Source organism: Chlorocebus sabaeus, chromosome 10 (assembly GCF_047675955.1).
Source record: "Chlorocebus sabaeus isolate Y175 chromosome 10, mChlSab1.0.hap1, whole genome shotgun sequence".
In the NCBI taxonomy this organism is placed as follows: Eukaryota; Metazoa; Chordata; class Mammalia; order Primates; family Cercopithecidae; genus Chlorocebus; species Chlorocebus sabaeus.
Window position 1 is genome coordinate 68,941,828 of NC_132913.1, and position 24,276 is coordinate 68,966,103.

The 24,276-nt window shown below is 42.6% G+C and overlaps 1 protein-coding gene and 1 pseudogene across 1 annotated transcript; one reads left to right on the forward strand and one right to left on the reverse strand.

The window, feature by feature from the left end:
• Positions 1–1,913: 1,913 nt before the first annotated feature.
• Positions 1,914–6,137, reverse strand: NEUROD1 (neuronal differentiation 1). Its single transcript, XM_007965536.3, has 2 exons — positions 5,873–6,137; positions 1,914–4,298 (listed from the first exon to the last, which is right to left on the reverse strand). The coding sequence occupies exon 2, from the start codon at positions 4,285–4,287 to the stop codon at positions 3,217–3,219; it is 1,071 nt and encodes a 356-aa protein (XP_007963727.1). The 5' UTR covers positions 4,288–4,298; positions 5,873–6,137; the 3' UTR covers positions 1,914–3,216.
• A 13,654-nt stretch (positions 6,138–19,791) lies between these two features.
• Positions 19,792–20,377, forward strand: LOC103217453 (histone deacetylase complex subunit SAP18 pseudogene; annotated as a pseudogene).
• The last annotated feature ends 3,899 nt before the right edge of the window (positions 20,378–24,276 follow it).

The following is a 24,276-nucleotide window of genomic DNA, read 5'->3' on the forward strand; positions in this document are numbered from 1 at the left end:
TATGTTTCTGACATTGGCACTGGTTCTGTGGCATTTCTCTGATCAGATGGAAGTGCTATGTGTTATGCAGAGTGCATGCAGTTCATTCATGCATAAACAATATCATTTTCATAAATTAAATCCTCCCCTGCAGAAGGAACATCTGTGCCTGCCTTTGAATAAAAGATGGTGGCATGTGAGTTACTCCTTGACTGACTGAAAGAATCCCTATGTTTTAGAATGAAGTTCTATTGGCAAAATGGAAAAACAAAACAAAACAAAACGAAAACCTAACTTTCAGTGTTCGTTTCTACCTTACAAAAGATCACAGTCTAGATTTTCCTGTTTGCTATTTTGAAAGCTGGAATTCCTAAAACGACATTCTTTTATTTCTTCTCTTCACTACAGCAACAGATTTTAGTTTGCATGAAGATGTCTAATTTTAACTGCAGGTGAAACTGAGTTACTTAATAGATTAGATCAGATCTGAATGTTCACTTCATTACCTCCTATGCTGGAAGACTGGTAGTATTCAACTATCATATCAGTATTATGTCTCTTAAAGTAAGAACAGTGAGAACAATCCAGTATATAGAAGCAACAGCTTGATTCCAAAATAACAACTCTGATTCAGTTGGAATGAGATTGCTGCATTTTAGATAAAGTTGGAACTAACTTAAAAGTATTTCTGTCATGTGATGAAGGCTGATAGAAAACATGTTAAAATAATATATTTTAAATTGCTCTCAAACATTTTTTTAACGTTGAAGTATTCCTTACTGCTACTGTCACAGCTTGACGCAGCCTCATTGGCAATGTTATTAGTATGGCTAATTGTTCCTGTCCATTACATTACTCACATTTTTCTGGAGCAGCTTGCTAAATGAGGTCAGCTTTCTGGAACCCCTAAATCACCAATGAGAAGGAGATTAAAGGAACAAGCTTGGGAACGGGGGTAGTCATCCAATGTGGCACCCGAATCAGAGTAGAAACAATGGAGTTACTAATGACAGTAATCAGAGCACCACGGTAGAGCCAGGGCACAAGTGCCAAAATGATATTCCCTAGGAATCATGACTGTCAGTCAGTACATCCAGAGGAAAAGAAATGCCAAACTCTTTTTTTTTTTTTTTGAAGTGGACGTAACAATAGACAGAATCTTCCATAAGTTTTTCCAGTGAGTTGTGTTCATGAAACAACAGAATAGTGCCCCAAAGGGTGGGAGGAGGGGGGAGGAAATAATTACACCTTCCTAAAATACAGTACAAATAGTGTGTTCTTCAGTACAAATAATCCATTATGCTTTTTCATGGAAAAATGATGGAAATCATCACAAGATGTTTATAGAACAATTATAAAATGTTACTTCTCTTGGCTTCTTTAACTCATTTCCCTTTGATACTTTCCAAAAGTATATAAATTTCTCTGGGACAGTACTATTTGCGAGATAAAACTGTTTAGTTCAGAAAAATGTGCAGATAACAGAACACCAAGAAAATAGTAATGTTTTATATGTCTTAGTGTATAAACAAACTATGCTGGGATACTTGTTTATGTCTTGTTTGTTAATAATTAATAAAATCCACCTTTTTAAAGAAAGAAATAGAAGAAAACATGTAACAATCATTTTTAAAAATGGAAATAAAAAGCCTAAAGGCTAAGCTACCTAAAACAGAGAAAAAACACACTGTTTGTACCTCTGTCCAGTCCCATATTCCAAATAATGAAATATCAGTTAGGACTTTTCATTATCTACAAAGAGCTGGTGATTCCCTGTGCAAGATAAACAGACAAGAACATATGCCAAGGTAAACCTTTTTTCTTTTCTTTTATTCTACATAAAGTGTTTAGTATTTTTTAACTGAGCAAAAAAGCGACTATTTTCCCCAGAAATGAAAACAAAATCCCTTTAAGAAGAAATGCAACAATTGCTCTCACTTTCAATACTATTTTATTGCAACTGGATGAATGTTTTCTAAATTGTGCATTACACCATAATATACAGGATTACAAACAAAATTACAGTACAGCTCGATTCCAGTGGTACCAGCATCACATCTCAAACAGCACTTATTCTGGACTGCATTTTACATGCAATAGCTATTGTTCTAATTATGAATTAAATGGTTTGAATTTATTTAAGCTACTGTACTAATTGACTACAATAGATATAAATCCCAACATTAACAACCTGATTAGATTTAGGCTCAGATTTATTACATGAATATATGACAAACCACCATTTTTGTGACTATGTATAAAATCATGCATTTATATTTTCTGGAAACATCAATAGCTTCAGATTCTCTGTAAAATCATGGAATGCAAAGGAGTAAAAGACTAAAAAGTAACAGTGCAAATTGTATGTGATAGTCAAGCAGCTTTTGATTTAAAGAAGGGTATGTTGGCATTTATTTATAATATGTATATACAAGCTTGTGCAACTAATGTGTTGAATTGATATGTTTTGATAGGGAATGCATCTCTTAATTTTTTATTCTCTTGAAAATTATGATTCTGGTTTATATTTTAGGGAGAGGGAAAGACTTTAAAGTGAAATGAATTGCTCAAATTGTGCAATTTTTTTTTTTTTTTTACAATTAGAGAGGAAAGAAGTGCTAAGGCAACACAATAACTTTCTAAGCACTTTTCTGCTGGTTTAAATTAGTTAAATTATTTTGTATAAATTAGATATAATTCTACTTTTCTGATATGTATAAAAATTGATGAAGCTGCATGGTTTTAAAATAGGAAATTCACATTATAAAAAGTCATTAAAAATTCTGTACAAAATCACAACAAAATAATTCAGCATGGGAAAGGTAACAAGTAGTAAAATGCTGGTTGAAAAATATATATTTATATATATTTTAATTGGCCCATTACTAGTTTAAAAATTGCATAGTTCCTAATTATTGCTTGTGATTTTGTTATCCCGATCAGATAATTAATACGATCTGAATACAGCTACACCAAATTCGTGGTGCATTTCTTTAACTTTACTGTACTTTTTTTTTTAAAATAGAAGAGCTATAGAAAATAATACATAAGGTGAACAGGAACTTTGATCCCCTGTTTCTTCCAAAGGCAGTAATGACAATAAATACATATATCACTTGAAGCTTGGAGTATTTGCACTTTGCAGCAGTAGTACCCAAAGGGCTGCCTTTTGTAAACACGACAGTCACTGTAAGCACAGTGGGTTCGTTTCCCGGAAATGGTGAAACTGGCGTGCCTCTAATCATGAAAGATGGCATTGAGTTGGGCACTCATGACTCGCTCATGATGTGAATGGCTATCGAAGGACATAATATTGTCTATGGGGATCTCGCAGCGAGGGGCAGCGGTGCCCGAGAAGATTGATCCGTGGCTTTGGGCCCCTGCCAGGGTCGCTGCAGGATAGTGCATGGTAAAGGCATAATTTTTCTCAAACTCGGCGGACGGTTCGTGTTTGAAAGAGAAGTTGCCATTGATGCTGAGCGGCGGGCTGAGGGGTCCATCAAAGGAAGGGCTGGTGCAATCAGTCAGAGGGCTTTCAAAGAAGGGCTCCAGCGCTGAGCTGTAGGCGTGCGGCGGCGGCTTGACGTGGAAGACATGGGAGCTGTCCATGGTGCCGTAAGGCGGACTGGGCAGCCCAGGCGACTGGTAGGAGTAGGGGTGTACAGGGAAGGAAGCGCTGGCCGTCGGCAGGTGTGGGGGCATGTCCTGGTTCTGTTCAGGCAGAAAAGTCCGAGGATTGAGTTGCAGGCAGCCCGCAACCAGGTTGGTGGTGGGTTGGGATAAGCCCTTGCAAAGGGTCTGAACGAAGGAGACCAGGTCTGGGCTTTTGCCTGAGCGCAGGATCTCCGACAGAGCCCAGATGTAGTTCTTGGCCAAGCGCAGAGTCTCGATTTTGGACAGCTTCTGCGTCTTAGAATAGCAGGGCACCACCTTGCGCAGGTTGTCTAGGGCCGCGTTCAGTCCGTGCATGCGGTTGCGCTCCCGGGCGTTAGCCTTCATGCGTCTCAATTTAAAACGCTCCAGGCGAGCCTTGGTCATCTTCTTCTTTTTGGGGCCGCGTCTCTTGGGCTTTTGATCGTCATCCTCCTCTTCCTCTTCTTCCTCCTCTTCCAGGTCCTCGTCTTCGTCCTCCTCCTCTCCCCCATTCCTCAGTGAGTCCTCCTCTGCGTTCATGGCTTCGAGGTCGTCCTCCTTCTTGTCTGCCTCGTGCTCCTCGTCCTGAGAACTGAGACACTCGTCTGTCCAGCTTGGAGGACCTTGGGGCTGAGGTTCGCCCATCAGCCCACTCTCGCTGTACGATTTGGTCATGTTTAGATTTCCTACATTCAACAGGGTAGAGGCAAACAGAAAGAAAAGGAGAAAAACGCTATATTCAAAAGCCAGATACGCCTTCAGCTTCCACTCCCTCAATCTGTACAAATGCTCGAGAAAAGTACCTGCCCATTACAAAATGAATGCCTCCGAGGAAAAGTTAAATGCAGTGTTTTATAATGGTGCGTGCGTGTGCCCCGCTGGTACGTAGGAGTGAGGACAGGACTGGGGGAAGGCAGTGAATATGTATATGTGTACACCACTCACGCATATGTGTTTGTATCCTAGTGATTAACTTAAATGTGTTTATGGTGGTTGCCCGACAAGATAATGTGTGTGGAAATGACTGTACATTTCAGCGACTTCATGTTTATCCAAATGTGTTCAAAGTCACTCACAACTACACACACACACACACACACACACACAAATGAGCTGAAAAATCACACATTCTGCTTCCATTTTTGTCCTGGCTTCTAGGTACTTAGCGATTTAAGTTGAAGAGCCATTGCGTAATTTACTAATACTGGCAACGATTTTTAAGAAGATTACACAGACGGGATACTGAAGAGCAAATGCAGAAAGGAGGAAAAATAGTTTCCGCCAAATTGTTCTACCATCAATGTAACATTTGGCAACAAAAGTGGACAGGGTCTTCCACCCCTCCCTCGCCTTTCTTTTCTTGCCTTCCATCTCTGGCCCGCCGCTGAATTTCCACCTTGTACAAAAGCGCTAGCTGCGGGGCGAGGGCTGGGGGCGCGGCGCAGAGCGCTCTCCCACGCGCCGGGGATCAGGTGCGGAAGGCTCCTCTCTAATAAACAGCCCATTGAAAGGGCCGCCCGCTCTTTATTGGGGCTTTTCAAAGTTCGCCTCAAACCTCCCTTTAAAAAATTGAGTAATTATAATGGTCAGCGACTGGCAACCGCGAAGTTGCTGCTTCTAATAAGGAAAATAAAAAGCCGTTAGTAAAACAACTGAATTTCTGGCTCCAGTAGTGGCTGCTGGGGACTTGGCCACCTCTGGAGCGGTAACAGGTAGCAGGAGTGAGTCCCTCTCCCTTTCTTCACTTTCCCCCCTCTCAACTAAACTATCCCTGAACCTGATTTATTTTCCACCGTGTGAATACTCAAGGTAACCATGTCGCTTTCATTCACTGAAAACACAGCTTGACACTCCTAATATGCGTAAAATACATGCACACAAAATATATACTGATAACACAGCTTTTTTTTTTTTTTCTTATTGTAAGAAGTGAGAAAATGAAGTCATTATTGCTTTTGGGACTTTAAAATCAGCACTAGCAGATAATCATAGTTACTGTGTATTCTTTTAAAAAATCCAAGCTCCTATGCTATCCACAAAAGAAACCCAAATTTTTAAAATTTAAATTAGAAAGCCTGCAGGGGGTACTTGAGTGACACGACTCATTATGTGTTAGTACTTATGGGCAATTATGGAGAGGGATGCTGGTCTCAACACACATACACACTCTCGCAAACGCACACATACAGAATATGTAGGTGCATCAGCCTTCAGTTATTGCTTCTATTCTAGGGCAAAAAAATGAAAGAATTGTAATTACCTTTGTTGTTAGTAGGTCCTGAGCAGTGAAAGTCTCATAACCCTGGGGCCTCCGGACGCCGTGCCTCCTGCGTGGGCGAATTCCTCGTGTCCTGGCCGCGCGGGCGCTCAGGTTATATAGCCCAGTTAGTGATGCTAAGCGCGGGCGGGGCTGCTAGCTGAGGGGCTAGCAGGTCTCTGCGCCTGCCGCCTGCGCACGCGTCCAGGCTGTGCGCTCCTGGTTCTCCCCTCCTCCCTACTTCTCCCCACGCCTTGCTTGTCTCCCGCCCTCCTCTGACAACCGCTCCCCTCACCCTCCACCCCTACTCCCGCCCCTTCTCCTTCCTCCCCGGCATGCGCCATATGGTCTTCCCGGTCCAGCCAAGAGCCTGGAACCACGTGACCTGCCCATTTGTATGCCGCGGAGCGCTCCATTCCGGCCCCTTTGTGGCCAGAAGAAAGTGGCCCATCTGTCGCCAGTTAGAGACTCCGCGGACCTGTTTTTACCCGCAGGAGAGATTAACCCTTTCAGGCGGCAGAAGGGACAGGGGATAGAGGGGGAAGGGGATTTGAGGGAAGGAAGGGAAAAGCTAATGTTGAGTAGGTCTACATCAGAGAGAGTGGCCTGCTTCCACGCCGGAAGTAGGGCAGAGGTGAAAGAGGCAGAAGCGGGGAGACTGAGGCACGCAGTGAAGAGTCCTCGCTCCTTTCGATTTCTTGTCCTGGCACTGGCATCCAGAGCAGCATGACTCCCTGCCCTGTCTGAAAGGCCCATCCCTTGGCTGCTTCTCCTTGGCAGACGCTTTGATCATTGGCGCCAAAGGATGGCTTCTCCTAATCTCCTTAGGCCCCTCTAAGCAAACATATACGCCATATAAAAGCGGCTTCTTCTGTAAACGCAGCGTTGTGATTAGTTCCCCAACCTCCCTAACCAGATCGTCCTCTCCCAGTTCCTTAAGTACAGAAAATTTGTACCTGCCATTCTATCCCTACCATACGTTCAATCCCTCGTGTCCTGACTCTCAGCTACCACTGTCCCTCCAGACCCTCTCACTACGTCAGTCCCTACCTCCATCCCCAGGATCTTGTCCTCAAAGCGAGCTAGTTCTCTCTAGGAGGCCTTGGCTCCATTGGCCTTTGCGCTTTCTTATGTGGGAGCTGGGGGCTTCTTTGACGGTTGGATTCTGCCTTTTAGCCATGGCCACTGGGTTGCTGCAAAAGGCACCTCCTCTCAGCCAGTCCAGGGACGCTTCCAGTTACCTGGCCAGCCCGCCCTGCATGGCCTCGGCTCTCTAGTCCAGGCATTGACCATGAGTACGGTGGTGGACACCTCGCCACAGCCGGACCTGCGCTCTTGCTCCCCTCAATCTCGGGTCTGTATAAGATACTTGATTCAGACAAGCCTTTTCAAAGAGAAGATGCAATGGGCCTGTGTTGAACGGGTCTTTCCGATTTCTTTCTAGAAATGCCTTTAGCACAACCCCTGGAAGGATTAATGGCTGCGAACTCCTCCAGACTTCAAAGCCTCTGATTTGAAACTCCCACCTTGCAGGTCAAGCAAAGACCACAGAAATTCCCGATCAGTTCTGAAGGAGCCACACTGTTGCCTAAATAGCAATTCTTTACTCTTTTCGAATAAGCGTTTTCCAGAATAGATTTTTTAAAAAAGAAAGAAACTGGCCTATCTACTCGTTCTTTCCCAGCTTTGCCCCTAATCCTTCATTAACTAACTCCTTACCCCCTCCCAGACCTGAAGCCCTCTGCAATAAATACCTCTTACGTGAATTGCTTATTTAAAGGCAATTACACTAAATATCCCTCGAGTTTGCAAACAGTGTCAGGGTTGAGCGGCTGGACTGGGGTGCATCTGGAAGAGGGTGGGGACAGGAGGAGAGAGTGGGGATAGAGGAAGAGGGTCCTAGCCAGATCGCCGGTGTCTGAAGGTGGCAGGTGCAGCCTTCCCTGCACAGTACAAATCTAAAAGGGGAAGAAAGGAGTTGTGCCACCGAAGCGTGGCGTGAATCGTTGTGGGGTTCCGGAGTTTTGCTTGCTTTTCTACATTCACTCGGCTGACAAAGCACATAGGGGAGGATAAAATAAGTCATCCAGGGGCCTGGTCCCAGGATTTACCCCTGTACTCTATGTGTCTTCAGTGTTGGGCTAAAACTTGAGGGCGTCAGAGTACTAGCCCTTAGAAGGTAGTACACAGCCTGAGGTCTGAGGACATTTGCGGCAGGGCCAGGTTAAGTGCTGCCCCTCGCTCGGCAGCTGCCCCGACTGGCAGCACACCGTGCTGCAGGCATGTGGAACTCGTGCCTAGGCTCTCATTTTTCCAACTTTGGGGAGCTCCGGAGGAGATCTGGGGATGGAGTAGGAGAAAGGACTCCACCTAACCTCGAGGTCAGGGGTAGCCTAGTGGTCCCTCTGCTAAATTCTTGTCCTCACCCCCAGAAAGCAGAAACTTCTCCAGTTCGCAACATCCTGTGCAATACAGGAGAATTATGGTGGAGTCAGATGTTCTTGGGCAAGAGGGACGCCCGAGTATTTTGCCAGAAGTAGACTCAAATGCTTAAAGTGCGGGAATTACTAGTCTGTTTCCTCCTCTCCCCTTGATAAATTCATTTCTAATCCCACTGCGCGTTGTTCGCTCAGCACTGGGGATTTTTACAAAGGAAAGGCCACTCCAAGATGTTTCAGAGACCGGGCTGAGGTTGGGTCTCACGGTGGCTGTCACTGGGCTTTCCAGCCTGCAGCGCTCCGATGTGACCCTCCTCCGCGCGGATAATTTCGACCCAGAGCGCCGGCATCGCGACTCTCAGCCAGTGCCCGCGAGGCTCCCGGGAGATGCAGGGTAGTAAGACCCTAAAGGGAGGAGCCCGGACCACGGCCTGGATTGAGGTGCGTTTTGTTTGGGGTTGAAGGCGCGAGAAATTGGGGCGAGAGAAGAGTCAGCCGGACGCCGGGAGAGGACAGAGCTGAAGGCGCGGCGGGGCTTAATGCTGAGGACCGTCTCCACGGCCCCGCCCCGCCTCCTTATTTTCCTCTCTTTGGACTTGTTTGGACGGTTGCACAGTTTTCCCCCTCCTGATTCCCTAAGTTTTTTCTCTCTCCCCTCGATGCCAGTTAGCCGTACTTCCCCAGCTCCCGTCCCTACTGGGCGCTGCAGGCTACCCAGCGGCACGCGAACCGCACGCGCGGACAACAAAAGCCGCTTTCATGACTCACTGCCCTCGAGCAATGCCCCAAATCTGCCGCCTCCCGGGTCCCCGCTCTGAGCGCGCGGCGAGGGCCGGGCGTCCCGGCCGTTACAGCGGCAGCCGGAGCGCCCGCGGGAAGGGGGGCGGGAGGAGGCGTGTGGCCGGGGGTGGGGAGAGGGGAGTGGGCCGGGCGGTGGGGAAGGGGGAGGTGTGTGGAGGGATGGGGGTGGGGAAGGGATGGAGGCGTGTGGCCCGGACGTAGGGGGTGGGAAGCGTGTGGCTGGAGGCGAAAGCGGGGGGTGGGAGGTGGGGGGTGAAGCATTCACAGGGCCAAGATAAAGAGCAGGGGCCGGGCCGGCGTCCCTGGCGGTGACCTGTTTCTCAGGAAAACAGATGCTAGCTCTTGCAAAGGGAGGTTTGCGTTCAATGAAAGGATCAAGTGTGGCCAGGACAGCCCGGCCGACCTCGAGAGGTTCCCGCGTCCTCTTCCCGCCCTAACTAGGAGGGGGATGTCGGGGCCTGGGCGCGTTCCAGGGGCGGGAGAGAGGGGTGAGGGGGCCAGGTGGCCGAGGGGCCCGCGAGACCGTGGGGCGCAGGGGCCGCAGGAACGGAGGACTGAGAGCTGCAGGTCCTACATAGGCCGGGTAGCTTGGAGGCTCTTGAGAGCTTCGGGGGATGGAGGGGGGTTGATGCGGGTTCTGAACAGACCGCCGACGCGGCGCCTCCGCCCCGGGGGAGGCAGTTGGGCTCCCAGGTCCTGGCCTGAGGCTGGAGCTGCCCAGGCTCGACAAGCAGGCGACCCGGGAGAGTCAAGAGCAACGAGAGACGCTATTAAAATGCCTCGCCGTCGCCCCGAGCGCAAAACCCATCCTCCCCAAATCTCCAGGGCTTGCGGCATAATCTTAATTAAGATAATTGATTCATATTGCACCTGCGAGAACGGAAAAAATTGATTTCAACCCCCAACCCCACAAATTGCTTAGAGCTATTGGATGGAGCACGACGCGACTGTGATTTGGGGAGTGATTTAGTGCCGGGCTTCCCCAGCTCGGCCTGCCTGGGCCTTTTTATTTATTATTTATGCCCTCCCGGTCCCGACGGGGCCTTGGTGGCTCCTTTCTCGGCTCCCACAGACCTTGGGAGGACTTGTCTCTGATTCCCTGTCAGGATCGAGAGGCTTTCCTTAAACCATCTAACACGCAGAACCAACAACGTAAAATCAACTCAGTAGGAGCATCTTGGCAGGCGTGGGTCACGGGCACAATTGCTCAAGGCCTCGTGCGTCCGATGCCCTGTGTGTGCAAAAGTGTGTGATTCCACTTGAATATACGTGTGTGAATCCGTGTGTGTGCAAGATTATGTGAATGTGTGTGCAAATCGTGTGTGCATATAAATGATTGTTAGTGTGTATGTGAACATATGAGTGTGTGCAGGTGTGTGTCAATGAATGTGAATGTGTATGTGAGTGTGGGCATAAGTGGATGGGTGTGCAAGTGTCCGTGAGTGTATGTCCACGGTCGCACCTGCTCTCGGGAGAGGAGCATGAGCAGAGGGCGCACACCTGTTTCCCAGGGATCGAAGAACAGCTTGCTGTCCAAAGGGGATCGCAGGGCCAGGGAACTGACAAGCACACGCTATTTGCCAACTTTTGCCTTAATAGAAAGAAGCAAGCAAACAAAAATCCTCAGTAGCTGTGTGTAGCTTCGGGAGTGGAGAGCTGAGACACACCGACGGCGCCGGAGCGTCCCAATAACAATGGCTGCTGCAGTGGGTTGGGAGAGGAGACCCGTACAAGTTCCTAAAGGCACGGGAGGAACGCGGGCAAACCAGGTTTAGGGCCCCAGGCGAATTGTAGAAGGAACGACTTCCTCAACCTATCAGCACCGTGGACAATTCCCACTCCAAAGACCCTGACCTTCGGCCTACCAGATTCAGCAAAATCTCTCTCTTCCTCCCTTCCTTCCTCCTTTCCTCCGACCCTTCCTCCTTTCCTCCCTTCCTTTCCTCCGTCCCCTTGCTCCTCCTTTCCCTCCTTTCCTCCCTCCCCTTCTTCCTCCTTTCTTTCCCTTCCTCCTTTCCGCTCTTCCCTGTTTGCTTTGTTTCAAAAACAAAAACAAAAACAAACAAAAAACACTGGGCACCATGACTGAGCTTTTAGTCAAAGAGTCCTGTAAGTCTGCATCTAATTAGCCAAATATTCACAGTAAGTTTCCTGGAAAACTAGATAGCCAGATTTAGGGGTAAGGAAAGAGCTTAAACTATAATTTGAGCTGGCTAGTCTGAAACAAAGACAGAAATCATAAATTGAATAGCTTTCAAAAAGATAGTCATTATTCCAATATTTGCACTTATTTGCCACAGAGCTTCAAAACCAAAATGAATTTCTTGTTTACTCTCCACAGAAATAATAAAATATCTCTCAAAATGTTTTTGATTTTGCTTGTGTTTTATGGAGTATACATTTTATTGAAAATCTTTTTCACCATCACTTTATCAACACTTCAGTTATTTCATACTGTAAACAATCTCTGAAAAATTAATGAAAAAATAAGCCAACAGAAGTCAAATGGTATCATTCACTCAGGCTCAGTGAGCCGCACAATTAGCTAAATCACGCCAGATCTAAAATATTACATATTGAGTACTCATAACTTATCCAACATATACTGGAAACATCTAGCAAAGACATAACCGAGCAGAGAAAGCTCCTTTGGCAATTTGAACATCTGAGAAATATATACCATATCCCCCTCCCCACCACACACACTTATTGATATAATTTTCAAAACATCATTATTAGTAGTAAACAAAATCCTCATCAAGTATTATTCAGACTTCACCGTAATGATAAATATAATCATTTTTGATTAAAGAATTCATTCCTGGAGTCTCACCTTCTTTAAATAAAATGTTTTTTTTCCTTTATAACAAAGGCATTTCTCTCAAATTAAATATTGATAATTTGACCTTTTATGTCTTTAACTAATCAAAGGGGGAAAATTCCAAATGTAGATCTCGGAGTTTGGCCTTGGTGGGTCTTTCCGCTTGAGTAGGCACTGAGATTAAAGGAGTCAAACTTCCTCTTTCACTGCTTTCTCCTTCCACTAATTGCTTATGCAAAAAATGCAGATTTGTATTAATTAGTAACTCCACTGATTAGTTCTGTGGTATTTTCACATAATAAATCATGCTGCAGACATGAATTTTGGCACATCACCCAGTGGTGGCTCGGCTGCAATACGGGTTTCTTATTAAAATAAAATCTCTGACTAAATCTACCTTTCGGATGCAGGTACTGTGAGCAGCCACCTGCTGGGAGCACCTGCCATGGGAAATTACTTTCACTCAGTGACAAGCCACTTTAGGGGCTCCAACAGAACAATTTGATTATGAGGTTAGGCCTAATAATAAACACATAGTTAAACACATACATGCATATGTGACACAAATGTGCCTAAGCTTTAGACACATTTTGCAGACAATGATGTAATAACAGATAATTTACTTGTAATGGGACTAGATGTTTAAAAACAACTTCCCAAGTTATCAATAAATACCTCAGCCTATTTTCCTCCTGTAACATCTTTGCTCATTTGTGAGATGGTCTGATATTTTGAGACTCTCACATAACTCACACTCATTGACTTTACCCACTCCCCAGGCAGGCAAGCTAGTTCTGGAAGGAAAAGAGCCACAAAAGCATCAAGGAGAGGAATATGAATGTTAAGATCCCTCCCAGGATTGGGCACCCCTGCCATCCTAGCATCAGATGAGAAGCTGTGAGGCCAGACACCCACAGTTGAGTGATGTGAGGCAAATTCTTCCTTTCCCATTGTTCACTACACAAACTTTTACACAACTTCTTCCTCTCGAAAAGTATTTAATTTGATAAAGCAGATTATAACCAATCTTGCCAAGATAATGAATTAGGCCCAGGTGTTTTCTGTGCTCTCTTAACCCTTTACATGCCCTTGTTTTCTAATCACCAGTGACGCATTTCCGAGACCCCTCAGGTGCTCTCAGCACCTTTATGTTCTTTCTGTTACCTGCCAATCTATACCTGCTGCTTGTTGCAAGGAACCTGGGAATTTTTGCATCTTAAGAGGTTGAGAATGATGCTGAATCTGACGCCTGTACCTGGGGAGGTTGCAGAATTACATGGTACAAAGAAAAAAAATTAAACACTTAATATTGACATTCAGAGATTAATAAACGCTGAGAGAGGTATATTTCTGATGGATGCTGGGGCATGACGTTCTGTTCAGTTTGTGCTATGCAGGTGGCAGCCTCCATCTTCCTTCATGACTTGTCCTGAGGCAGGTGGGTATGTGACGGCTGGGGATTGTGCAGCCTCTAGGGAGGCTCTCTCTCTCTCTAGACATCATTTACTAACCCTTTCAAACTTAGGTGGTGAAAAGAAGAGGTCATTTATTTTGTGATGTTTTCATTTATTTGTCTTTGATGTGGGCAATTATTTATTTAATTTTTAATTTTTATTTTTTTTGAGAAGGAGTCTCACTCTTGTTGCCCAGGCTGGAGTGCAATGGCACGATCTCGGCTCACCACAATCTCTGCCTCCTGGGTTCAAGCGATTCTCCTGACTCAGCCTCCCGAGTAGCTGGGATTACAAGCATGCGCCACCACACCTGGCTAATTTTTGTATTTTTAGTAGAGACCGGGTTTCTCCATGTTAGTCAGGCTGGTCTCAAACTCCTGACTTTGGGTGATCCACCCACCTCAGCCTCCCAAAGTGCTGGGATTACAGGCATGAGCCACTGCGCCCAGCCTGGCAGTTTTTTAAAGAAGTTAACCCCAAAGTCAGGAAAGAACATAAAAATTAAAGCAGCTAAGTCAAATATACTTTTTCTCCTTTGAATTAACCCTGGATCCTGCTTCTTCTGGAATCACATGGACTAGATTAATAGTCTCTCATGAAAAACAAACAGACAAAAAACAAAACAAAAGTAACAGTCCTAAATTTTTATATTCGCCCACAAGGCTGGAGTGGTAGACACTATGGAGAGCACCAGGGCTGAGCACAAGCAAAGGCTATAAAACTGCTTCAGGTTTTCTTCAGAGAGCTTGTCTCCTCCTTCCCCTCCTTTAAGAAACTGCTGATTCATTGGACAATAAGCATATTGGCACATCTATATTGAGTGCCATTACGTACCAGGCATTGTGCTGCTAGGTGCTAGGGGCACAGGAGTAAATAGACATTAGATTCAGCTTTCTTGAAGCTTTCTTTCTAGTGGGAGAGATGGACTTTAACAAGGTTTACTCACAAGTATGTACCTACCCGACTTCAAACAGTGCAGGAGTACTCAGTACCCAATCTCACTCCCTTTTCGCATGCCTTTTTAGAGTAAACAGTCTGGCAAATTAAAACAAATAAATTAATTAAAAGTTTCCTATGTGTCCTAATTGTGGTATACATTCTGCTAATTGGATGCATTAGACTTTTATTCAGAACCAGTTACCTGAGAGAGCCAGGAGACAGAAGATTTATTTGTCTGACACAAATTCTAGTGCAAGGTATTAAAGCCAGCAAGTGTGGTGACAGCTTTCTGATCAGGACTCAAGCAAAGGTAGAAGCTTTCTTAGCCTAGTTTTGTGGTATGGTTTTTGATACTATTCCTGGAATCTCAGGCTAGAGTCTGTTTCTTCAAGCCTCCTAACACACTTCTTGTAAAGCTCTCCAGGTGATGAGGCACACTAAAGTCTGAAAACTCCTAATGGTTCTCAATAACACACCACACCTACCTTCTGATCTCTTATATCAAGGAGCAAAAACTGAGAATTATAATGACAACATTTGGGAAGATGTAAATAGCTCCAGCTACTCTGAATACTCAAGTTCTACTGAAAGCCTTCTTTTACAACATAAGCACTCCCTCCTGCCATATCAAATGAGGCTGATCTTGGTTTGCTTGAAGGTTCGTCTGGCATACTCAAGTAGCAAGAGGATGTAAACCCTCTTTATACCCCATTACTTCCCCTTGCCATTGCTTCCAACCTATGACTAATAGGGCTCAGGTAGGACAAGAACAATTTTGTACCTAGAAGAAGGCTAATAAGTAATTGCAAGGTTTTGTTCATTTTTATTGTGCTAAATGTGGGGGCAAATGTGTGAGTATAGATTTTGCAGATGCCAGCCTAGAGGGGATAGAATATTACTTTAGATCAGGCTGAATTTCTGAATACTGTTGTAATTGTTGTTAATTCTGGATTCCAAGTGCTGCTGAAACCTCTCGGTATAATTTTCATTGTCTCCTCAGAAGGTTGAATAAAATATACATTCGAAGCTGACTTACATTGCATGAAGCTTAAATACCCAAAATTTCTCAATATGATGTAGAAAAAGCAACCCAAAGTTTTAGACAGAAAAGGTTAGAGTGAATTCATTATGGGAAAACTTCTCACTTACCTCCTAACTATCCCCAACACATGTGCATTTACTTGGGAGGGACAGTATCTTTGAAAAATCCCCTTCAGGCCGGGAAGGAAGGTGGACAATGTTACTGTTGAATGGGATCCCTGATAGAAATTGGGATAATTGGTTTCTGGGATGATGGTCCAGGGGGCACACATAAGAGTTAGAGACAAAGTGGGATTTTTACTATAACCCACAGTGATTGGGATGATCTAACACAGGAAAACCTGTGGCAGTGTCTTAACCTTTCATGGGATTCATATAATTGTATGAAGTCTGAATCATAACAACAATAATACGTGGGATGATAAAACCTGATCAAGGCCTGTCGTGAATTACCATGATGTCATGATAGCTGCTCACTCAATTCTGAAACTTCAGTTTATTTCCAAACATTGAATATAGAGGAAGCCAGGTGACCTGAAGAAGGACCTTGTGATATCATCACAAGTACTTCCTGTAAATCTTTCTCCCAGCCTTCTCTGGAAGTATCTTTGGTCATTTACCATGGTAACTGTAGTGGGAGATGGGAAATAGCCAGATCTTTCAGGGAGTATTGGCTCCTGAACATAAATGAACACAATGCAGAATGTCACTGTGATGTATCTGGCAGAATCTGGGACACATGCAGTTTAGGTGACAATTGGATTTGCGGGCCTAATTCTGTCACAATGGCACTTACAGGTCTGTAAAAGCATCCTGTGATTGTTTCCATATTTCCTTCATATAGAGATGAGTGAATGTCCATGCTTCCTTTCTGACCCCCAAAATAGGGTCATTATGGGAGAAAAGGTCAAATCTTGAGCTTCCTCTTCTTACCAAAAGTACAACTGCACACTGGGGGAATTGCAGAGATTCGTCAGCATCAAAGATTTGAAAGACATGACGTGATATGACAGTAGCCAGTAGTTGTCCCCCAGTATCTGTATTCTCTTTTTCTCTCACAGAAATAATATCTCCAAATTTTACCTAGGGTAAAAGCCATTCTGAAAAAAGACTCTATTTCCTGTCATATTGCAGCTGCATATGACCATGTGACTAAGTTTTGGCCAATGTATGTGAGTGACAGTGATGAGAACAATTGCTGGATCTTGTCATTCAAATAAAGTGATGTGTCTATCCCTTCTTTCTCCTTTGTGTTGGCTGAAATGCAGACCCAAGGCACCACCATAGAGACAATGTGGCAATAAGATAGAAGGAATTGGGTCACTGATAGTATAACCATACTAGATCTAGTCTGCTTACACAAGGACTTTCATTTGAATGAGAAATAAATTTTTATTTTGTTTATGCCTGTATCATTGTGAATCTCTCTCCAGCAACTGAATTCATATGCTAGCAAACATAGGTAGTGACCCCTGTCACATCTCCATTATAGAACCCCTTTCCTTGCCTTGTGCAGATGAGAGTCTTGGAGAATGTCAGTAGAATTACTGTAAACTTATTCTTGGCCCACTGCAACCCCCACCTCCTGGGCTCATGAGATTCTCCTTCCTCAGTCTCCAGAGTAGCTGGAATTACTGGCGCCCAACACCATGCCCAGCTATTTTTTTTTATCTTTTAGTTTTAGTAGAGATGGGGTTTTACCATGTTGGCCAGGCTGGTTTTGAACTGCTGACCTCAAGTGATCTGCACACCCCAGCCTCCCAATCAAGTGGTGATTTTTAAAGCAGGTGCTATTCCACATGATATCTTTTAGTTGAGTAAATCAACAAAATCCTGGCACATGACATTCAGCGTTTGTTCTGGCAATTTTTTTTTATAAGAGGAAAAGGGTCTCACTCTGTTGCTCAGGCTGTCTTGAACTCCTGGCCTCAAGCAATCCTCCTGCCCTGAGTAGCTGGAATTACAGGCTTGAGCCATAATGCCAAACTAAAAACTTTTTGAAAAATCATAGTAAGTAAAGAGCACAAGAAGTAGTTTTGCTTTGAGACATTCTCTTTCAGGTATACCAACTCTTTCACTTCTTGTAATATAAGAAGTGGCAGACACCCTAATTGCATCAGAAAGGCGCATGATTGACACAGAGTGAGGAGTAAATCCAAGGAAAATTTAAGGTCCTGCTATCTCAGTGAAGATACTGGGGATCCAATGAAACGGGGCAAACTGAGATTCTTCCAAAATGAAAAGCATTTTGCTTCACTTTGCACCATCTATGACTAATATATTTTGCAGAGATTTCCTCCAAAAACCATTAAATTAGATTAAGTTAATTTAATTGAAGAGAAAGGAAGCTAAATAAAGTCACTGTTCTTATCCACATCTAACTAACCTTTGATGTTTTTTGGCGGTTATAAACAGCCTGGACAAATGGCTTGAAATATGGGAGACCTAGTGCTGTTCATATTTTGAATAAATTCTATACAGTGTGGGATAGGAAAGCTACATATGATTTGCAGTGTGAAGAAAATTTATTGTATAGATAGTTAGGAGATAACTTTAAAAATGTGAAATAAGGAAGTCAAAGATGCAAGGAAGAAATGTGCATAGTTAAATAAAATGAGAAACTAGAAGAATAAAATGAGTAAAAATATTTATATGTAAGGTTTTTGAAAAAGAATCTTCACAAATTTCCCATGGTAATGTAAACTGGTATGGCCACTGTAGAAACATTCACATGGTTTCTCAAAACGTGGGAGTTAACATATGACCCAGCAATTTTACTCCTAGGTATATCCCTAAGAAGAGGGAAGAAATATCCCTAAGAAACTAGAAAACATATTATCATAAAAACTTGTACACAAATGTTCGTAGCAACATTATTTATAATAGCTCAAAAGTAGAAACAAGCCAAGTATCTATCATCTGATAAATGGATAACAAATTTGGTATATTCATACAATAGAATATTGTTCAGCCATAAAAAGTAATACATATTACAACAAAAACAATCACCGGAGACACTATGCTAAGTGAAATAAGCCAATCACGAAAGGACAAATACTGTATTATTCTACTTATATAAGATACCTAGAGTAGTTACAATCATAGACACAGAATGCAGATTAGTGATTTCCAGGGACTGGAAGGTGGGAAGAATGGAGAGTAAATAGCTAGTGGGTAATGGGTTTCTTTCTGGGGCGGGGTCGGGGGGAAGATGAAAATATTCTGGAATTAGATAATGGTAATGGCTGCTCACCTCTGTGAGTATACTAAAAACCACTGAATTGTATACTTCAAAATGGTGAGTTTTATGAAATGTTAATTAGAGTTTATTTAAAAAAATATATGAGTGAGAAATGCAATTGCAATACGTCTTCTCTTACCTCGTATGACACCATATGCTCTGGTTTTCCTCTTTACCTCTTTGACCACTCTTTATAAGTTACCATGCAGATTTCTCTTTTGTTCATCCTTTAAATCTTTGGTTTTTCTCAGGGTTGTCTCCTAGGCTTTCTTGTTTTCTTCTTACACAATCTCTGCATTCGTTAGTAAGGCAGTCAATGCTTTGAACAATTTTCATATGCACAAATTTACTACTGTTCAGTTAAATGACACTAGACCCCAGTAACATGGTTTAAATTTCAGTTACACAGTGTATATTGTGAGTAATTGCTTAAAGTATAAGCTTCACTGCTAGCTCTTTGGTACACGAATCTCTATGTAAATAACAGACATGTATCACGATCAGTGACCAATCACATCAGTTGTTTCACATTCTGTTAGTGATTGTTCACTGCCCATCTGTTATTCAGTTCATGCATAGAGAGCAAAGCCTTAGTTGGGTTGCCTCCTTCTTTCCTAGTAGTAAGCCCATATGACATTAAAGAAATGAGTATTAGAGAAAAGTGAGCAACAGCAATTAAAGTGAAGCAAATAAAAACAATAATGCTGGAAGTTAAATTGAATGTGATGAGGAGATTTGAAAATGGAGACAGCAAAGTAAAGACAGGATGAGACCTAGGCCTGCCTGAAGCTAGTGAACAAATGATGTTGAGGAAGTCAGATCATTCAAAAACAAGGTAATGTAGCTTCAACATTGTTTAGTTTAAGTTGCACTCAGAACAGAAAGCTGCTTAGGGTAGAAATGGAGCATTTACTTCTGCTTAGGATTGAACAGTGTAATGAAAACAAAAACCCAATGAGCTTAATGACTACCATGTAGGCTAAACTCTGAAGTCAGGTGCTGCATTGAAAGGAATCAGTAATTACAAGGAGACTGAAGATAAATATTTCCCTGCCAGTGAAGGCAGATTTTAGTGTTTTAGAAACTGGCATGACTTCCCAGTATTTGAATTGAACATTAATGGGGCTTTAGAAGAAATAGCTGACTGAGAATGTTGACACTTGCTATTCAAAAGACTGTAGGCTTGCAGCCACAGGAACTTCATGAAGGCAAATGTATAGACTTAAAAGAGGAAAGTGGTTGTGACAAAAAGGATGACAATATCCCAGAGGAAGTAACTACAGTAAAGAAAACCAGGCGGGCCATTGGAGGAAGATGGCGGTGGAGTCGCGCATTACCCAGGAGGAAATTAAGAAGGAGCCAGAGAAGTCTATCGACCGTGAGAAAACATGCCTGCGGCTGCTGAGCATCTTCACCACCAATAATGGCCACCACCACCGAACGGACGAGTTCTCCCAGGGAAACGTATCGTCCAGAGAGTTGTAGATCTACGCTTGGATGGATGCAACCTTGAAAGAACTGACAAACTTAGTAAAAGAAGTCTACCCAGAAGCTAGAAAGAAGGGCACTCACTGCAATTTTGCAATCATTTTTACAGATGTTGAAAGACCTGGCTATCGGGTTAAGGAGGTTGGCAGCACCATGTCTGGCAGAAAGGGGACTGATGATTCCATGACACTGCACTCGCAGAAGTTCCAGATAGGTTACTTGGACATAGCAATGATCCCTCCACATCGAGCACCACCTCCTTCAGGGCACAGGAGGCCATATTAAATTCTATTTACTATTTCTTGTATTTATTTTTTGGTCAGTTATGTAAAATAAACTTACTCTTTTTCCTCCCCGGATTATTGTCATTAAGCCTTTGAATTCTAAACAAATTATAATGCATCATCCATTGAGGAATTAGATTTGGATGTGCTATTGTATGATTACTAATAGAAAGTCCACATGTTTCAAGCCTTTTTGTAAAATATGAAGAAAAGTGCTCTTAGTATTCTATGTAAAACTGTACTGTTAAATATATGTGTGTAATTTAAAAAAGCAACAGAAAAACAGACAAAAACCCTTCAAATTAAAGGAAATCTCAGAGATATTTTACAGCATTGAAAGGGCAAAAGGCAAAATGTTGGAAGGTGATCCAAACTTATAAAGGAGAATAATAATTCACTAAGACAGAAAAAAATGCTTGTCCAAACTACTTTTGATACATTTTTACAAAGAAATAAAACACCTGAATGCCTAATTATCTAATATTTTAAATTTTAGTATACTAAATAAATATCAGTTTTATAATTTTTTAGTTTATAAAAATGAGTCTTTTTAATATTTTAACAAAAAAATCTAAAGGTCTTGGACCAATTGTATTTTTTCCCATTGATTAAGATAACTCTTCAGAGTTTCAGCTTGTAAAGTCATTTTTATTTATTTATTTATTTTTAAGACAGAGTCTCACTCTCACCCAGACTGGAGTGCAGTGGCATGTTCCCGACTCACTGCAACTTCCACCTCCTGGGTTCAAGCAATTCTCCCACCTCAGCTCCCGAGTAGCTGGAACTACAGGCATGTGCCACTACACCCAGCTAATTTTTGTATTTTTAGTAGAGACAGTGTTTTGCCATCTTGGCCAGGCTGGTCTCGAACTCCTGACTTCAAGTGATCCGCTGCCTCACCCTCCCAAAGTGCTGGGGTTACAGGCATGAGCCACCGCACCTGGTGGTAAAGTCATTTTTTATGGTTCTACACTACTATGCAGAGCTAGGACTACCTATATTCATTAGGATACAACTCAAACTGGTGTAAGAAAAGCAGGCACTTCATTGGCTCACATATTTGAAATGTCTAGTGTTTGGTTTTGCTTCAGGCATGGCTGGATTTAGAATTGAAATGACATAAAAATAATTACCCTTCATCTCAAACTTATATATTAGATTCCTTCTCAGGCTGAATGTGATGGCCTGCAGTTGCACTCATCTTCATGGTGGCAAGGTGGCTTCAACAACTCTAATTTCATATTTTTCCTGTTTCCTAGGAAAACCTGGTTTTTGGTTCATATTTTTCATTAGTTCCTAGTCTAATGGGATTGAGTGGAGTAGACTTTCATTTTTAAATCAGCAACTCCTGCACACATCCTTAGACTGACAGTTACTTTACTAGTTGAGGCTACCAATCTTACACCCCAATCACTGTGGCCAGGTGTGTTTCATATTCTATCCTTGGGGACAAATTTGGGTGGAGCCCCATCCAAATCACAGATTATTGGTGAAGAAATGCAAAATACTCAAAAACATTAAGGAGAATGTGCTGGCAGACAGACATGAACCACCCTTGGTCCTGTACCTTTAATTAACCTCCACATGAGAAAGGCTCCAAGATCTGTCCAGAAATTATGAACTATGTTCCCTAACAAGACAACTCCCCTTAGATTTCCTGCAAATACCTCAAAATCAATGTGTTTGAAGGTGAACCTCTTATGTCCTCCACCCTTAACCCCAACCAAGTCTATATCTCCTCTTTGTTCTCTATCTCAGTGCATGTCATCACTATCCACTTTAGTTGCTCACACTAGAAATCTAAGAAATAACTTAACTCCTTACTCTCCCTCACCCAAGACTAAAATTAATCACCAATAAACTCTTGTTAGTTGCACCCCTAATATTTTTTAATTCAACCTATTTTCTCCTCATCAATATTTCTCATCTCATTTCAGCTGCCATCTTTATCTTTTGCCTGCATCTCAGCAATAACCTTTTTAACTTGATGCCCAGTCATTGTTTTTGTTTTTTAAAAGGTTTGTGAAAATACACATGACATAAAATTTGCCTTTTTTTTTTTTTTTTTTTTTGGTGGAAACTCGCTCTGTCGTCCAGGCTGGAGTGCAGTGGTGCGATCTCGGCTCACTGCAACCTCCGCCTCCTGGGTTCAAGCGATTCTCCTGCCTCAGCCTCCCGAGTAGCTGGGACTACAGGTGCCCGCCAACATGCCTGGCTAATTTTTCGTATTGTTAGTAGAGATCGGGTTTCACCATGTTAGCCAGGATGGTCTCAATCTCCTGACCTTGTGATCCACCCACCTCGGCCTCCCAAAGTGCTGGGATTACTGGCATGAGCCACCGCGCCCGGCCATCACCAGGCTATTTCTTAGCTCTGCTCACCTTCTACCCTGCTTCAGCTACCTCTCCCCTTACACTCATCCACTTTTGGTTTACTCCTACTCATTGTTCAAGATGTTCTGTCACTTTTTCCCTCCTGTTCCTCTTCTCCAGGCTTCATGTATATTTGTGATCCTTCATGTATATTTGTGTTGTACAGTATAATATTGTATTATTATTTCATTATATGATTGTCACCACTATCAGATAGAGTTTCTTTATAAATAAAGCATTTGTTTCATTCAACTTAGAGTCCTTATTACCCAGCACAGCACCTGGCACTAAGAGTTCAATTAATACTTATGGAATGAACAGATTGATTGATTTTAGAAGAGTAATTGAATGATGATGGCTGTTAATTTAAAAAGTTGGGTAGTAAATGTTTCTCTGGACACCTGTAATAAGAGAACAAACAAGAAACAGTATAAGAAAGTTATTGGGAGTATAATTTATGTATCCCCTCTACAGTCTAACTCCATAGGTTCAACTCTGTGACCTTGAGCTAGTTAAGTGAATCTTTTCATGTAAATTTCTTCATATGTATAATGTGGTTAATGATACTACTTAGCTCAAAAGCTTGTTATAAGGATCAAGATAGTTAATGTTTGCAATTCCTAGTTAATGCATAGATGAACACCCAACACATGGTGAATGTTATAAAAATTTTAAAAGTAAGTAAATAAGACAGTCGTGATTCCTGTGTCTACAGAATTTATAGTCTAGGTCAGTGCTGTCTAATAGAAATATAAGGTAAGCCACATATGTAATTAAAAATTTCTAATGGCTATACTAAAAAGTGACTGAATTATAAATAAGATTGATTTAAATAGTTTATGTAAACTGCTATGTCAAAAATATTATTTCTACATGTAACCTATCTAAAAAGTTATATTCCTTATTTTGTACTAAGTCTTCAAAATTCAATATATTTTATACTTACAGCACATCTCAATTCAGATGCTTAATTCTCATCTGTATTTAGATCTCATAAACTTACAGTTGAAAAAGTAGACTCACATACCCAAGTTGGTTCCAAACATCTTAAAAGTTTTACTATAACTGATTCAGATATCAGCGTTAATTTACAATTTGTAAAAATTGAAGTTAAGAATTCAGTTCCTTAGTCATACTAGTTACAATTTAGTGTCCAAGAGCCACATAGGCCAGCATGGGATTAGAGGAAAGGTGATAAGTAAGCAGACAATTACAGAGTGTGATTGACACAGAGTACTGCGCTAGGGCAAAGATTGAGTGCTCTGGGAACACACAGTAAAGGTACTAATGAAGCTTGGTGGAGGGAATTTATTAAGGAAATTTTCCCGGAGAAAATGCTATCTTGAGACCTCAAGGATAAGCAGGAGCTGGCCAGGTGATGACGGAGAAAGAGCATCTATCAGAAGGAATAGTGTTGGGGATGAGGGGAAGTATAGCATTTTCACAGACCTGAATAAATTTCAGAGTGACTGATGCATAGAGTGTATATGTGTATATAGGAAGTGGACGATGAGCTGTAGGGGAAGAG